The 17,906-nt window shown below is 42.9% G+C and overlaps 1 protein-coding gene across 1 annotated transcript in view; it reads right to left on the reverse strand.

Moving 5' to 3' along the window:
- Positions 1–17,906, reverse strand: part of TBC1D9 (TBC1 domain family member 9) — a 198,260-nt gene that overhangs the window by 45,151 nt on the left and 135,203 nt on the right. Inside the window, exons 17-18 of the mRNA XM_033939755.1 lie at positions 16,305–16,545; positions 91–156 (exon numbers count right to left, since the gene is read on the reverse strand). Coding sequence (XP_033795646.1) covers positions 91–156; positions 16,305–16,545 — 307 coding nt within the window. The remainder of the gene's footprint in view (positions 1–90; positions 157–16,304; positions 16,546–17,906) is intronic.

Here is a 17,906-nt window from a genome sequence, read left to right on the forward strand (position 1 = left end):
GACTCCTATTACTTTAGTTAAATATTTTCACACCATCATTTAATATTTAGTTTTGAAAACGCATTCAAAACATTTTCAGCAGTTTACTACCTGGTAAAACATGCATTCTGTACAGTAACTTCAGCTTCTCGGCAAGATCCCCATGACACGCTGTACCTAAAGGAAAACAAGATGGAGTCATTTTCCAAAGTCAGTAATGTTAATCCCCTCCCCCCCCCCCAATCAATACAGCTGAAACCCAACCCTTGATACTGTATAAAGGGCAATACAAAGTCTGTCCATTCAGGATGCTGGAAAGCTGTGTTTTCCACCAAGTGATAATTTAACAAGCATAAAAAAATGCAATGGAAATTGTGTTATTTTGATTAATAAAGAAGAGTGTGGCACAGCAGTTGAAGCGACTGCCAAAACACTCTGAGGTTGTGGGTTCAAACCCACGCTGCTCCATGTGACCCTGGGCAAGTCACTTAATCCCCCCATTGCCCCAGGCACATTAGACAGATTGTGAGCCCACCAGGATAGACAGGGAAAAATACTTGAGTACCTGAATAAATTCATGTAAACCGTTCTGAGCTCCCCTGGGAGAATGGTACAGAAATGGAATAAATAAATAGTGTGAAAATTTTCAGCCTCTGATCATCAGAGCTGGTATTGTGATGTCATAATGCCTCATTCCACCAATGCCTAAGAGGCAACTTCATCAGTGATGTCACAATGGCTTCATGGTCCTATACTTGGTTCACTTCTGCTACATTTTGATTTATAGAGTTGCGTAGTGGTTAAAGTTAGAGCCTCAGCACCCTGAGGTTGTGGGTTCAAACCCTCACTGCTCCTTGTGACCCTGGGCAAGTCACTTAATCCCCCCCATTGGCCCAGGTACATTAGATAGATTGTGAGCCCACCAGGACAGACAGGGAAAAATGCTTGAGCACCTGAATAAATTCATGTAAACCATTCTGAGCTCCCCTGGGAGAATGGTATAGAAAATTAAATAAACTATGCACATATAAGATTTTGCTTACATTTTATACTTGAAGCATGTGCTTTGACGACAGTGCTTGCATATAGAGAATGACTATTGGCTGACAGGCCAAAGGGGCGTTGTGTGCATGATGCAAAGCATGCTTAGGCTCTGAGAATGTGTTTTTGTTTATTAAAATACTTTATATACTTCTTAACAAAAGCTCAAAGTGGTTTACAAAAAAACAGTCTTACAAATCATAAAACACAGAAAAGAATTCTATTAAAAAAGGACAGATTGCAACAAGCACACAAGAATGAAATCATCACAGTAGCACTAATGAAGATAATTACTCCGAGGTCTAGTCCTGCATTCATAAAGAGAAGGCCAATTAAAAAAATTATATGCCTTTAACTGTTTTGGGTTTTTTAAAGATTAAACATGTTCATAATTCTACTGGCAAAGCACGCCATAGCATTGATGCTACATAGAAAAATGCACAATCCCTGGTAGTAGCGAGGTGAGCTCTTGAAGAATGTGGCATCACCATTCTGATGGATACATATAACATTACTAATCTTGATGGATCATTGGTCAGACCCAATATAGCTATTAATGTTGACAGCCCACACAAGTCACACAGATAGTAGGGTTTAGACAATGGGTTTTCAATAGCAAAACGTTTATTGAACAAATTACATATGCAATGACTCGACACAAACTCATGTTTCAGCAGAAGATCTGCCTGCCTCAGGAGTCAATATACCTTGATGTACAAAATAAAACAAGCATGTATAAATTTCAATAGTGAAGTGCTGCAGTAGCTTTGCTATAGATGCATCAGCACAACCTATAAGGTTCACAAAAAAACCCAACCAAACTCCTTTCCCTTGGAGAGCCTACACAGAACTTTCAGGGGATCTTATGTCCTATGTGATAAATAGCAGAAAAGAATGAATTCCAGACTGTAAGGTTACATATTAACAGGAGTTCTCCATAAACTGGATAAAAATCAGACAGTGCAGTGGTTCCCAAACTGGGTGTCAGGACCCCAAATGGGATCAAAACAAGGCTGCTCCCCCACCTTTACTATCAGCATGGGACCTGTAAATCGGTGAATTTTTACAGGCCCTGTCCTTTCCTGTATGGGCTTTCTGTTATGATAGAATCTATGAAGGAGTACCGAGGCCTATAAGCATGACCCTGCGCCAACTGCTGACACTATTACTAGGGTTGCCAGACATCTGGATTTACTCAGACATGTCCTCTTTTTAGAGCACTGTCTGGGTGTCCGGACAGATTTTTAAAAAAGCAGCAGTTCGTCCGGGTCTTCAAGTTCACGGGCCTCCGAGCATGTGCACGTGACGGTGTGACGTCATTGTTTCACATGCTCGGAAGCCCTCCAGACGCGGTTCTGAGCTTGAAGAGAGAGAAGAGCTTGGGGGCGGGGCTGGGGTGGAACGAGGTACGACTTTGGTGGAATGAGGCGGGGCCATGTGCCTTTGTTTTAGCTTAACAAAATCCGGTACCCTATTTATTACCATCACTGCTGTTGCTGCTTCTGCCTTCCTGCTTTGGCTAAAAGGGGTGGGGGGAAGAGAGAGAGAAGTGAAAGTCCACTATTTTGTTTTCATAATCTGGTCACATGAATTAAAGTGCTAAAATTGGGTCATAGTGGATAAAAGTTTCATAAGCATTGACTAACACACCATGTCACCTTGTACGCTTTCCCGGCTCTCTCAGAGAAAAACAATTTTTTTCTGAGCATCAGTTCCTGTATAGCAGTTCCTTTCCTTTTTCTCTCAATTTGGTACTAGAACTTAAGTTTGATCCCCTGGGAAGGCAGGTCAGTTTGTATACTATCTATAGGAAGGGTCACCAAAAACTAATCCAGTTTTTGAGACACCAAGAATATGTAGGATATAACTTTGCAGTGGAGGCAGTGCAGGCAAAATTTGTGATGGATATTCACTGAGGGTATCCTGAAAACCTGACTGGCAATGTGTATTCCCTGGATCTACAGCAAATCATCTCTTTTTCTACCAAGCAAATACTATTTACTACCATCCTTTTGCCCATTAACCATTTTAGATCCCATCCTTGAGCTAATGAATTATTCCATGAGCATCCTATGAGGAACAATGTCAAAGGCTTTGCCGAAATCTAGTAGACCACATATAGACAAATGTCCTTGATCCAATTCTATCACCTAGTCAAAAATCAGATTTAATTTGGCACAATCTACCTTTGGTGAAGCCACATTGCCTCAGATCTTGCATCCCAGTTGACAGAAGAAAATTTTTAGTATCCTTCTCTTCATCAGCATCTCCATTATCTTTCCTACCACCAATATTAGACTTAATGGCCTGTAGTTTCCCATTATTGTGAAGGTATCTGCCTCTTTCCAATTCCATGGAACATCTAACCATTAAACATCTAAAACTCATTTAGAGTTCCAATACTTTTTAAGCTCTGTGTCTTGGGATATACAGTATGTTATCAGATTCTAAGGCTTTATCCATTTTCAGCTTTGCAAGCTGTTCATAAACACTTTTCAGCGAATGTGTTGTTATCTTTCATCCCTAGATGTATCTAACAATTTAGTGTTTATAGAAGATAAACCTGAAGGTGATCGGCAAACAGTTTTGAAGCCTTGAAGAGCAAGAGTCCATTTCGTTCGCATTACTGGTTATGGGTTCTCTGAGGCAGCTTTGTGGCAAAATGCATCAGAACTCAATACCTATTATCAAGCTAAGCATCAAAATTATAGTACGTACAGTTCAAGTACTACCTAGTAGCACGATCTGGCACACAAACTTGCAGTGATTCGGAGTTGAAAGATGCATAGTCAGGCTTGACCCAAGTCTATTTGGTCTCTCTAGTTTTGTACCTCTGAGCACATTGATAAACAAATTAGATATACAAGTCCTTCCAGAGTTACTGAATTGACACAGTTAATGTAATGTAATGTAATGTAATTTATTTCTTATATACCGCTACATCCGTTAGGTTCTAAGCGGTTTGTAGAAAATATACATTAAGATTATAAATGAGAAGTAAGAAGGTACTTAAAAAAAGTTAAGTATAATACAATCATATAAATGCACAAAATGTTGTACGACCGTGGCAGTGAGAGACACCCCAATTCAAACCCAGCATGCACCCAAAATAAGAGGGAGAAAGAAAGCCTCAGATTAAAGAAGCAGTGCATACATCCAAAGGTACAGAGAAAACTGCTTTCAATACTTTCATAGGCAAAAAAAACTCACAAAACAGCTCAGGTCTAGAAAAGGGCAAAGTCACCTAGAAGCATGTTCAATTTCAAAGACAGCGTTGGAGCTTAAGTCATCTTTTTCCAGCTAAGTCCTTGAACGTGCCTTCAGTAACAAAGCTAAGAAACCAACTAGGGTAGTTGGGCGGGTTGCAAGAATATATACCTGCTATCCTTGGCGATCACTACAGGGAAGTATCTTTGCTTTCTCAGAGGACAAGCAGGCATTATATTCTCACATGTGGAACTCCCAAGCTGCCAGTATCATGGCTCTTGAGAAGGGTAACGGATATATAAATATAAGCCTGGCAAAACCCAAGAGGGTTGGAGGGAAAGTTGGCACTCAGAAAGTAAAAACATTCCGCAGAACTGCTTGTCCAAACTGATTGCTTTTTTTCTAGAGCTTTGATCCAAACAGTAGTGAGAAGTAAAGGTATGGGTTGAGGTCAGAGTAGCCTCTTTGCAAATGTCCTCAATAGATGTAGAGAAGAGTAAGCTACCAGGGCAGCCATAGCTCAGAAATTGTGGGCCGCTAATATGGTCTTGAAGCATTAACCCAGCCTGAGTAGACGCAAAGGAGATACAGTCCGCTAGCCACGTGCAGATGGTTTTCCTGTTTCCAAGAGCTCAGAGAATTATTGGGGTAAAAAAAAAAAAAAAAAAACAGAGTTGGAGACTCCTTTATGAGGCAGATTACTCTACTTCCATCACCCTTGGTCTCTTATCTCAACAGATCAATGGGTACTTAGTTGTCACTCAGGGCTATACCTTATGCTTGATCAGAACACCTTGAAACCACCCACCAAAAGTCTCTTTTCAACTCTCTCCAGGTTCAACTGCTGATATGATCTGGAATCACTTTGAAAACCCAGATTGGAACCAATTTCTCAAGCTTTCCTCAAAATATGCAAAATCCAGTTGCCTACTAGACGACTGTCCACCGACTATCATGAAATCGGCTCCCTTCCCCTTCAAAGCTGAACTCTTAACTGGGCTTCTTTTATGTATGCGTACTGGCTATTTTCTGGTGGAACTTGGCCATGTCCTTGCGACTCCTATTAAAAACTCCAAGGAGTCGGTTTCTTCTGCTGCCAACTACAGACCTATTGCCAACGTGCCACTTTTTCTTAAACTAATGGAAGGACTGGTTAATATTGATCTCATGAAATATTTAGAGAAGTTCAGCATTCTACACGACTCCCAGTCTGGTTTTCACACAAATTACAGTACGGAAACAGTCCTAGCTTCGTTGACCGATTACCTTTCCCATTTGTTTTCCCTGGGAAAAATCGCACTAGTACTTCAGTTCAACTTGAGCAGTGCCTTTGAACCTTGTTGACCATGACATCCTGCTTAGATGCCTCAATTCTATTGGTATTTCTGGACAGGTACTGAACTGGTTTACGGGCTTCTTAAAAAGTCATCGCATTTACCAGGTTCACAGTGAAAGAACCTTCTCTCAGTCTTGGTGTAATCCCTGTGGAGTTCCACAGGGCTCCCCTCTCTCCCCTTCACTCTTCAATGTCTACATGGCATCATTGGGACATATGCTATCTGACTTAAAATTGAAATCGTATATATACGCAGACATCACAATTATCATTCCCATAATCTCACTGACACAAGAGACAGAACAACTCACCTCATCTGTCCTCACTAAGGTAGAATAATGGACTACGCAATTTAAATTAAAACTGAATCCAGAAAAAAAAAAATCAAAATTTTCTGGGCAAGTCCTAATTACAAGATCATGAATACCTCAGAGATTAAATAATAATAATAAATAATAACAACTTTATTTTTGTATACCGCCATACCCCGAAGAGTTCTAGGCGGTTCACATTAGTTAGACAGAGATTACAAGTGGTTACATATCAAATTGATCATAGAGTTGTGAACAGCAAGGAGAGAAGTAGGGCTAGATTACCCAATTAATTCTACTATCAAAATCCTTGGAGTCATCCAGGACCAATGCTTGACTCTTGAAGAACATACTAACACTCAGGTTAAAAAATGTTTTCACCTTATGGAAACTTCGTACCATTAAATACTACTTTGACTTCCTCTCTTTGACTGTTGGTTCAATCTCGGATCTTAAGCATCTTAGATTACTGCAGTATTATATACTTGGGGTCCTTTAAGAAAACCAAACGATTGAGAATCATTCAGAATGCTGCCGTCCGTCTCATTTATGGTCTCAAAAAAATCGGATCATGTAAGCCCGTATTACAAAAAATTACACTGGCTGCCAGTGGAAGCAAGGGACATTTTCAAGTTTGCTTGCCTCTGCTTCAAAACCATAACAGGTTCATCCCCAGTCTACCAGCTGCACCATTTTGAATTTCCAAGCACCACTTGCACACGTAGCGCCCGTTTGCTTTTCCATCCTTGAAGGGCTGTTATCTACAAGAGATTCCTTGATAGATCACTATCATTCCAAGCAGGCAAATGGAATAAATGGTTAACCAACTTCATTTCAAATGCACCCTCCTACCAAACCTTCATGAAGTCAATTAAAATCTCTTTGATAAATTTCTGACTCCTTTCCTGTCTTGTTGTATCTTTGAAATGCTTCCGAATAAATTTTGACATACTATTATAATTTGAAAGTCTTTTTGTAACATCGATGTCTGTATACAGTCTCTTCCTCTGTAAACTGCTCTGAACTATTTGTGATATTGCGGTATACAAAAATAAAGTTATTATTATTATCACCAAGAACTCTCAGCCCTTTTCCAGCTAAACGGAATAAAATCTGCTCCTCTACAGGAGAGGGGCCTGGGTTTCTACTTTAAGTATTTCCTGATATTAGAAAAGACTTTGGCCCATACTTGAAGTTTTGCATAGTCTATCTAGGAACCCTTCTACCCCTCCTGAAAAAAGATAATTGGCTTTGTTCTCTAGTTCTGAGGCCTACATTCATCCATCTTACCTGCTCTTAGAAAGTATCTTCACTTTCAGAATGGATTGCATCGTTTTCAAAGCAAAGGTTTGCTCTTCAAACTGGCTTTGGCCCCTCATGTCTTCAAGAAATGCCTAATGGTAGGAGTGGCAGCCCTTCACACATGGTGTTTCACATATTTCCCTACTTAGATGACTAGTTGATCAAGTCAGTATTGCAAACAGCTCAACATGCGATCAACTTGGCAATTCATCTCCTGGAGCTGGTTGGGTTTGCAGTCAACTAACAAAAGTCACCATCTGCATCCTTTTCAGATGCAAGAGTTCATGGGAGCTCTCTTGGATACTACCCAGGGTTGAGCTTTTCTACTGAAGCAGAGAGTAGACAATCTCACCTTAAAGGCCCCTTACTTTTTGTCTTTGTTCCAACTCTTATCAGGATGCCCTAACTTTCCTGTTTTGATGATATCCCTTCAGTGATACCTCACTCTGAACAATGTACTCCTCAGCAACCATTGGCTTCCCCCAAGTTCCAGTTTAAAAGCCACTATCCCCTTTTTATTTGTAATACCCAGCAAATTTAAATACCATATAACCCTCCCCCCCAAAAAAATACTAAGTTAAGAGAAACCTTCACTACAGCATATGCTATGTACTGTAACATTACACAAACAGCAGCTATGGTCAAACCAGATACAAAGAGTGGATCTTCCGTCCCCATATCTCTAGAAAAATATCAGGGATTCTCTTATAAAGAGGAGTCTTGTCTTTGCATTTTACACTGAAGTTGATTGATCTAACAAATACTTGATTCTCTGCAACATATGCAAAGTTTTCACATGGTGTTGCATTTATGCACGCAGGAGATCCTTGTATATTAATGTGATGTTACATAAAACACAGTTTAAAACTAAATGGCATTTTTCTCTGCGTCTCCATTTAAGTTTCTTCTGTTTGCTTAACCCTTTCAGGACCATAAGGATCGTAGGCCAATTTTTGTGGTTTTGACGACATTTTTATGGTAAAAAGGGCTTGCAGATGCCAAAAAATTGATTTTTTTTGTGAAATATTATTTTTATTTAAAAAAAATCACACTTCTGGCTTATGGACAGTGTGGCAAGTGAATCTTCTCGTCAATCTAGCAACGACGCTAATGAATGAATGTCGGAACCAGTTTGTTTACATAAAGGCAGTATCATATGGAATCCGTACATATCAAATTTAGAACTGTAGACTATCCCAATCAAAATTTATAGGATTTTAAAGTTATGGGACAAATATGTCCCTTGGTCCTGAAAGGGCTAAGAGAACCAAAACCTTCCCATTGAGTCTAATCTGCAGACTGCCTTCAATGATCTCGCAGTGGAGTAAGCAAGGTTTTCATTCACCTCCAAGATTTTTGAATATTTTCAGAGGACTGTGCAGCACAACTTTAGGTCTTGACATGCTCTTCCTTGCAGTCTAGTGGCGCAACATCATTACCAGTCATGCCTGTTGCTTTCAGACTCTGAAATTAATTATACTAAATTAGTGTCAAGTCATTAATCAAGAGGAAGCAGCTCAGTTTGAGCTGTAAAGGAAGTGAGTATGCTGGACTTCACCAAGAAAGTATTTCAGAAGTGTGGTTAAGTTTTCAGCTATGATTAGAAAAATATTACCTTTGTGGAGCTGTGCTTTACAGCCACCCTCTCCACGTGAGGGTGAATCGCTGTGGAAGGAATGAGTAGAACAGACTTTGTGCAGCCCTATTTACAAATTGCTTTTATTCACTCATGACTGGAGTTATAGGGACAAAACTCAAGACTTCAGACTAAGGTAGAGCCCCCCCCCCCTTCTCATCTGTGTAAGCACCCAAACACCTGAAGTTACATGTGGCATCCAGCATACTATACAAAATGCTTCAGAGAGCTCTCCTTCAGATTTAATTTTGCGTTTTCTTTTCAGCATCTCAGAGCAGGATGCACAAAGCTCTAACACCATGGTAAAAAAATATCGTGATGATGGCGAATTTTTTTTTTTTTTACTGGCAATACTCAGCTGAACTTATTTAAAACAAAAGAATAAAGTAAGTTGCCCTTGCCTGTGCCCCTCCACAAAAATCCCCCGACAACCCCTGTACCTTAAGTTGAAGATAGGTAGAGGGATACCCACTCCCTCCTGCCACAGGGTCAAGCCTCCCCCCATGCCAGAACTCCCCCTAATTAATCCTCTGACCCCCATACCTTAAAATTGAAGACCTGCAGGAGGGATGCCCACTTCCTCCTGCCAGCAGGTCCACTTCTTCAAAATGGCAGGCCTTCCCCTTCACAGTGCATTCTGTGATGCAGAGGGAACTGACCTTAGTCACCTGAGCCAATCAGGGCCTTACAGAAGGTGGGTGGAAGTCGGTAGGATGGGAAACAGCTCTCTAGACCAGTGTTCTTCAAACTTTTGACACTTATGGACTGGCGGAAATAAAATAATTATTTTGTGGACCGGCACCAGTCCGTGGACTGGCAGTTGAAGAACACTGGGCTAAGTCATGCCCATCTCCACTCAGTCTCTGCCCCAGACCCCACCCCATAATAGTACTACCAGTTTTTCCATTCATTTTTCATGTACACACAATTGTATTAACGACACATAATGGTTAACCACAAAATTAAAATACACAAAGCACACTGTATGCTTTTTAGCATTCATTCCTACCAGAAAACAGATAACCCCATGCAAATGCAGGACCAAAAACTAAAAGTACTAATATTTGCAAACAAACCCTAAGATGCAAGACTCTGCAAGCAGTACAACCCCAGAGGAAAAGAAACAAGTGCATTTCTTCCTGAACAGACAAATCAATCACTAAATAAAAATAAAATAAAAGCATTTCCCTTATCGTTGCTGTCTCTCTCCCTCTATGTGCCTTGCCTTCTGGCCTGCCCTCCGGTGTTATCTTTGGGCCGGTCCACTGTGTGATCAACGCAGCATCTTCTGGCCTGCTCCCTGAGTGCTGCATTGCACAAATGAAGAAGGCAGCGTCCCACACCTCCATCTGGAAGCCTTCCCTCCGACGTTGTGATGTCAGAGAGAAGGCTTCCGATTCAGGCGCAGGCCGTGCGTAGGAGCCTTTTCGTATGGCTTTGTGCACTGCAGCACTCAGGGAGTCAGCCTGAAGACGCTGCCGGTGGCTGAAGAACGCAGCCTTGGGCACGATGGATGTGCCAGCCCTGTGGACCGGCAGAAAATTTCTGCGGACCAGCGGTTGAAGAACACTGCTCTAGACCACTAGGTATTTTATTTTTGGTGGGGGCTCAGCGGGAGGGGGGATGGCGCACTATACCACCAAGCATTTTTTTTACAGAGGGGGACTGGCGTGAACTTGAGGGGTGAGGAATTGTGGGCATTCTTTTTGGTGGTGGGTCTGTGCTCGCCTTATTTTCCTGTCAGGCACCAACAGAAAAAGTAAGGCTATGACAGCTCAGACCCTGCCGTAAAAATCTGCACAGTAAAAAAAACACTTTGCGTTAGCTGCTATGCATTACACAAAGAGCTCAATATAATACTAATGAGCTCCTTGTAATACATTAGCATAGAATCTTCGGTGGCTGTTATGAGGATCATTAGCAGCTATGGAGAACCCTTTTGTGCATCGAGAGGGGAGCTTTCCGTGACAGTAAGACCTCTTTAAAAAAAAAAGTGTCTTACTGCTACAGAAAGCTTTTGTGCATGAATAAGGCTCTTTAGCACAGCACCAAAACAATAACTGCTACCAGCACAAGGGACACCATATACAAATACCTTTCGAAGAACTAGGTGGTAGAGTGCATTCTATTGCTATCCCAACACATGGTGTTAGGGGGCATATATTACTAATCACCAAATCAGTTCAGTGATAATTGGGGTCTGTAGGAAATTATCCTGCGATAGTCCTTTCTGAAAGCAGCATATCCTAGGACATTTTCCTACAGAGACCAGACAGGTTAAAATTGGAGCAGAAGCTTTTACAATGGAACCTTGGTTTTGGTTTACGAGCATAATTCGTTCCAGAAGCATGCTCGTAAACCAAATTGCTCGTATATCAAAGCGAATTTCCCCATAGGAATGAATAGAAACTCGCTTGATTCATTCTCTCCCCCCCTCCCCCCCCGAGGCCACCGGTGCTGCTTCACCTTACCCCCCACCCTTGAGGCCACTGGCGCTGCTCTACCCCACCCCAAGAACCGGCATCGCTCCCCCCCAACTGGCTTTGCCCCCCCCCTGTGATCCGGCATCCCACACCCACCCAAACACCATCTCTTACCCCGATTCGGCACCAGCACCAATGCACAGGACATGCCGATGCCCGAAGATCCTCCCTCTTGGCTGGGTTGGGCCTTGAGCATCTGCGCATGCTCAAGGCCTTCTGGTCCCAGCCAAGAGGGAGGATCTTCGGGCACCGGCATGTCCTGTGCGTTGGTACTGGTGCTGATTCGGGATAAGGGATGGTGTTTCGGTGCTCGACAGGGGATGCCGGATCTCGGGGGAAGGGCACTCGCAAATCGAGTCAATGCTCGGTTTGCGGGAATGTTTTGCTCGTCTTGCAAAACACTCAAACCTACTCGCAAACCGAGTTTTGACTGTAAATATTAAAACAGAAAGTGAACAGAACAGTTGAGCTGCCATCTGCTCTGGAACCCCCCCCCCCCAATATACAATCAATAGGTCACAAATCACAAGGGGTTAAAGATAGATATGGACATAAAAGCCAACCAATGGATAGCATGCAAATACAAGCTGCTGTTTGATGATGGTATAGGAAAATACAAAGATGTAGATTAGAAAGCATGCCATCTGTACAATCAGTTGGAGATTGGGCAAGGGGAGAGGAAAAATATTGACATCTTTGCAAGAGGCACTTTGTAGCCTACTAGTTAAGGATCCCACTCATGGTGACTAACACTTGACCTAGTAAAGAAACAGCTTCACCAAGATTATGGTAGGTCACAATATAAATTTCAGTGATACTGAGCTATTCGGTGTAAACACTTGACCAAAAAAGGCAGGGCAGGATTAAGGCATAGGCAAACTAGGTATGTGACTAGATCCTAAGTATTTCAGAGATGTCTCCTCAGATATGCTAATTCTATGACTCCCCAAGGCAGGATTTTCACCCTGGTAGATCAGTTGCTGACAGCAAAATGTAGGGATGGGCAGCCAGAAAATGCCTTCCCCAGGTTTCTTCTTCATTGTGGAATAAATGATACGAGTGCACATTTCTTAATGAGGCCCACTATGTGCACAGAAGGCTCACTTTCCTGATAGCATAACCACTGGAAAAGAGCAACAACCTCTTTCTAGAGAGCATACACTATTATTGGCAAACATTTCATTGCAAATGAGTCTATTCCTAGAAGGATATGGTGTAAGGGGGTGGAAAAGTGGGTGTGTCTTATGGAGCAAAGAGGACCCCACCTCCATGTACCCTTTAATAACACAGCCCGTTGGCCCTTCTTTTTAAAACACCCTCACCCACCTGCAGTACCTTTCTAAACGCCCCCTGAAGCCTGGTGGTCCAGCGGTGTACGGGCCGGCAGGAGCACACTGTCTGTGCTGCTGCCTGGGCCTGGCCCGCTTTCTGAATGGCTGTGTCATTTCTCACAGGACTCATGAGAACTGACTGCAGCCATTCAGAAAGTGGGGCGGGCACAGGCAGCAGCGCAGACAGTACGCTCCTGCCGGCCCATACACCGCTGGACTACCAGGCTTCAGGGGGCATTTATAAAGGTACTGCGGGATGGGGGGTGTTTTAAATGGAAGGGTAGGTGGATGGGCCAAGTTATTAAAGGGTACCGGGAGGAGTGGGGTTGGGAGGAGGATTGTTTGTCGGCTGGGACAGATCCCTCCTGTCCCAGCTTACCACTAGACCACCAGAGGTGAGGGGGGTGGCAGGTTACAGGTCAGAGAAGGGGAGATAGGGTGCAGAGCCTGGCAAGGAATGTGGGGTTGGGTGCAGAGCCTGGCAAGGGGTGAGGGAGACTAGGTGCACAATTTGGTTCAGAATGGTTTTTTTTTCTTGTTTTTCTACTCTAAATCTAGGGTGCGTCTTATGGTGCAAAAAATATACAGTACTTTTAAAACCAATATGAGGAAATTTTTTTTCACTGACAAGAGTAGTTAAGCTCTGGAACCCATTGCCAGAGAATGTTGTAAGAGTAGATAGCGTAGCTGGTTTTAAGAAAGGTTTGGACAAGCTCCTGGAGGAAAAGTCCATAGTTTGTTATTGAGAAAGATACGGGGGAAGCCACTGCTTGCCCTGTATCGGTAGCATGGAATATTGCTACTTCTTGGGTTTTGGCCAGGCACTAGTGACCTGGATTAGCCACCATGAGAACGGGCTACTAAGCTTGATGGACCATTGGTCTGACTCAGTAAGGCAATTCGTATGTTTTTATGAGAGCTGCGTGGCAATACGATGGAGTCTTTCCCTCCCACTTTTTACCCTTAAGTTTCACAAAATACATTAAAAGACATTGGTAAGAATTAAAGATGAGGTCAGGGTAAGTGAAGAGAAGCAAAATGGGAACTTTAACTTAATATTCAGCCTTGATAAGATGGCATGTGGGAAAGAGAAAGGTAAGAACATTATGGGACTCTGGTGTCAACATGTGCTTGAGGATGCTGTATTTCCCACACTGAAGCTATGGGACCCCCACCCAGAATCTTGAACAAGCCAGATGAGTTACTGACTACTAGTGCTGCCCGATTCACGATTCGAATCTATTTAAAATAATTAAAAAAAAAAAAAAAAAAAAAAATCGGCTTCCCAATTCGGCTGACCCTCCCCCCTCGCCCCCTAAAGCATGAGCGGCAGCGCTGCTCTTGTTGGCCAGCCGCTGCCGCACCTACTTTAGAGGGCGAGGGGGGAGGGTCAGCCACGCAGTGCTGCTGTCCAGTTTCCCCCCCCCGGTTTACCTTTGAAGAGCAGCCTGCACAGAAGATCGCAGTGTTAGCGATGTTTGCAAACAGCTTCGGAGCTGGTTCCTCCTTCGTGATCCTGCCTCTGACATCAGAAGAGGGCGGGACCGCGGCAGAGGAAACGGCTCCAAAGCTGTTTGCAAACATCGTTAACACCACAATCTTCTGTGCAGGCTGCTCTTCAAAGGTAAACCATGTGGGGAGGCCAGGGGGTGGGGAGACAGGCCTTCAAGGGGGGGGAGGGACAGGCCTTCAAGGGGGGGGACCCTGGTGTAGTAGTACACGGAGGGAAGGGGGGTTTCAAAGAAACAAGCATATGCTGGACTTTGGGGGGGAAGAAATAATGGGTCTAAAAATAGAGGAGAAGAGAGATGACGGACAATGGGATTTAGGGAGGGAAGGAACATAAAGAAGTTGGACACAAGGGATGGTGTGGAGGGGGGATAGAGATACTGGATAGGAGGGTAGTTGAGAAAAGAAAGGGAGAGATGGTGGACCCTGGGGTGGTGGGAAAGGAGGGAGAGATGCTGGATGAAAAGATAGTTAAAAGGTGGATCTGTGGAGGGAGATGAAAAAAAGGAAAGATGCCAGAGGACAGAGATGGCAGGTGGATGGTTAGCACGGAGAAAGAAGAAAGGAGACCCTGGCAAGCAAGTTAACAGAAGACAACCAGAGCCTGGGACCAACAAGATTTGAATAATGACCAGACAACAAAAGGTAGAAAAAATAATTTTATTTTCTGTTTTGTGATTACAATTTGTCAGATTTGAAATGTGTATCCTGCCAGAGCTGGTGTTAGACCGCAAACATGAGCTAGGATTTAACAGAGATGAAAAGTCTGTTTGTTGATTTTGTTTACACCACAGCGCCAGTGTGGTTAGGAGAAGGCAAAGGGGGTGAAGAGGCTTTAAAATAAATCCACCAGGATGTTTGAAAACATCCAATTGGGCAGGACAATCAAATCGAAAAACCAATTCAATAGGCTGAATCGAATCGAAATTTTTTTCCTGAATCGGGCAGCACTACTGACTACATCTCACAGATCTGCTTATCTTATTTGAAATGGGTTCTGAGGAATTGGAGAGTTAAACAGTGCCATACGTTTATTTAAAAATAATAAATATTCTGAGTGATCTTTAAACTTCTCAGCAGATTACAGTTACTACTTACACAATGAACTCTCTCCCCCCTAAAGAACAGAACATATTTATGGTCAGTTGAGAACATATACTATATATTAAAGAGTTCCAAGGAAAACAAAGAAAGGGGGCAATGGATCAAACTGTACCTGATAGTTTGGAGTTGTTTCAGTTTGAGTCTTCTCAAAATGTAATTATCAAGCATTCAACTTGATTAGTAATTTTTAGAGGCAGAGAAAAATTTGCTTTTGAAATTATATTTTTCTAAAAAGTAGGCTCTGTTTTGTGGCCAAAGAATACGTTTCCAGATGTGGCCAGAAAAACTCAAGCTTCGTAGAAAGAAATTACTACAGCTTAAGGCAAGGGTCTTGGCTGTGGGAGGGAGACATTTTTCCTTAGATTTCCATGTAAGTGCCTTTTAAATTATGGCAATAGATACATTTTTCAGGACCCTTCTTCATCTGGAATCTTTTTTGTTGGATAAACCTTTTCTTCAAAGTACTAATTCTTAATTTTACTTTGTGGTTGAGTTGTATGAGTAAATTTTAATTAGCCACTGCCTTTTAGTAGTATATGAATTTGAGTTGGTGAATCCTATAATGTGGACTACGAGGGGGCCACTGAAAAGTGAACGATGTGGGGGCCATGAAAATTACAAGTTGTTCCATACTTGACACTTTGTTTTAATGATATGAAATGAAACGCAGTGTCAAGAAAAGTGTGGAATAACATAAGTTTCATGGCTCCACATCATTCTCTTCTTGGTTGGACTGAGAACTTTTCAGTGGTCCCTCGTAAATGTTGAAATTTTCCTTTTATTATATGTGGATTAACTGTGTATATTACCTTTATTTTCCTAATTTGATTTGTTTATTTATCGCCTGCCCTTATCCAGGGCGAATTACATAACATACAAATTAAGACATAACATTTAGCATACTAATCACATCAAAACACACTATAAAACAAATTACACACTTGCATATAAAAACCAAATTGCATACATACGTCGCATCAACAACAAACAACATTTAAGGCCAAACAACTGGCCAAACCCAACTCTTCAGATTACTGTAAGCCCCAATAAATACAGATGTCTTACTTAGCCCAGTGACAAACTCTCGGAAGTTGATGAGCGAGTCTCCGTTCTCATCAAGCAGCCTGAAGAGGCGTTCAGCCAGGATATCCGTATGTGTGCCACACGCCCAGGGGAAGAGAAGTGCAAACATGCCCTTGAACTGCTCAAAGTCAATGCGATACTGCTCCAAGTACGGCAGGCTGGGGTCATAACGGACAGAGGCAGTGCCGGGACCTCCCCAATAACAGTTGATCAGATGCTCAGCCTAAGTGCAAGTTTTTGAAAATAAAGGTTAATGTATCAGTTTTCATGACGTAAAAGAACAAAGAGCTAGTTCAGGTCTCAAAACAAAGTTTTCAGGCCTTAAGTAACCAGGGCAGTGTAATCTTCAGGAGTCCCGATACAGACCGTTTCAGGGACCTGGGCCAACTGTTTTAGCTACACATCCCTCTCTCCTCAAATTGGGCACTGCCATTTTGGAATGATGGCTGTCCCGGAGATAGGCGCAAGCAGTCATTGCTTCTTTAAGGGGGGGGGTCACCAGGAACTTTCAGTGACATGAGGATAGGTGACCCTTTAGGGCAGGGGTCCCCAAAGTCCCTCCTTGAGGGCCGAATCCAGTCAGATTTTCAGGATGTCCCCAATGAATATGCATGAGATCTATGTGCATGCACTGCTTTCAATGCATATTCATTGGGGACATCATAGAAACATAGAAGATGGCGGCAGATAAGGGCCATAGCCCATCAGGTCTGCCCACTCTACTGACCCACCCCCAAGTCTACTATCCTAGGGATCTCACTCCTGGTGACAGGTTCCCTTGGCTTAACCCTCTAAGGGATCCCACATGGGCATCCCATTTGCTCTTAAATTCTTGCACGCTGTTTGCCTCGAGCACCTGTACCGGGAGCTCGTTCCAAGGATCAACCATTCTCTTGGTGAAGAAATATTTCCTGGTGTCGCCATGAAATTTCCCGCCCCGAGTTTGAGCGGATGCCCTCTTGTGGCTGAGGGTCCTTTGAGAAAGAGAATCTCTTCTTCCATCTCGATACGGCCGGTAATATACTTAAATGTCTTGATCATGTCTCCTCTCTCCCTACGTTCCTCGAGTGAGTACAGCCGCAAATTTTTCAGCCTTTCCTCGTACGATAGATTCTTCAGCCCCGAGACCATCCTGGTGGCCATCCGTTGCACCGACTCTACTCTCAGCACATCTTTTCGGTAGTGTGGCCTCCAGAATTGCACACAGTATTCCAAATGAGGTCTCACCATGGTTCTGTATAATGGCATTATGACTTCAGGCTTCTGGCTGACGAAACTCCTGCGGATGCAACCTAGCAACTGTCTTGCTTTAGATGAAGCCTTCTCCACATGATCAGCAGTTTTCATGTCTGCACTGATGATCACTCCCAAGTCTCGTTCTGTTGAAGTTCTAGCTGAGGTCTCACCATTCAAGGTGTAAGTTCTGCACGGATTTCTGCTGCCGAGGTGCATGATCTTGCATTTCTTAGCGTTGAAGCCCAGCTGCCAGGTCGAGGACCAAAGCTCCAACAAATGTAGGACCTGTGTCATACTATCGGGTGAATTGCCATCTCTCACTATATTGCATAGTTTGGCGTCGTCAGC

The sequence above is a fragment of the Geotrypetes seraphini genome, chromosome 1 (genome assembly GCF_902459505.1).
Source record: "Geotrypetes seraphini chromosome 1, aGeoSer1.1, whole genome shotgun sequence".
In the NCBI taxonomy this organism is placed as follows: domain Eukaryota; kingdom Metazoa; phylum Chordata; class Amphibia; order Gymnophiona; family Dermophiidae; genus Geotrypetes; species Geotrypetes seraphini.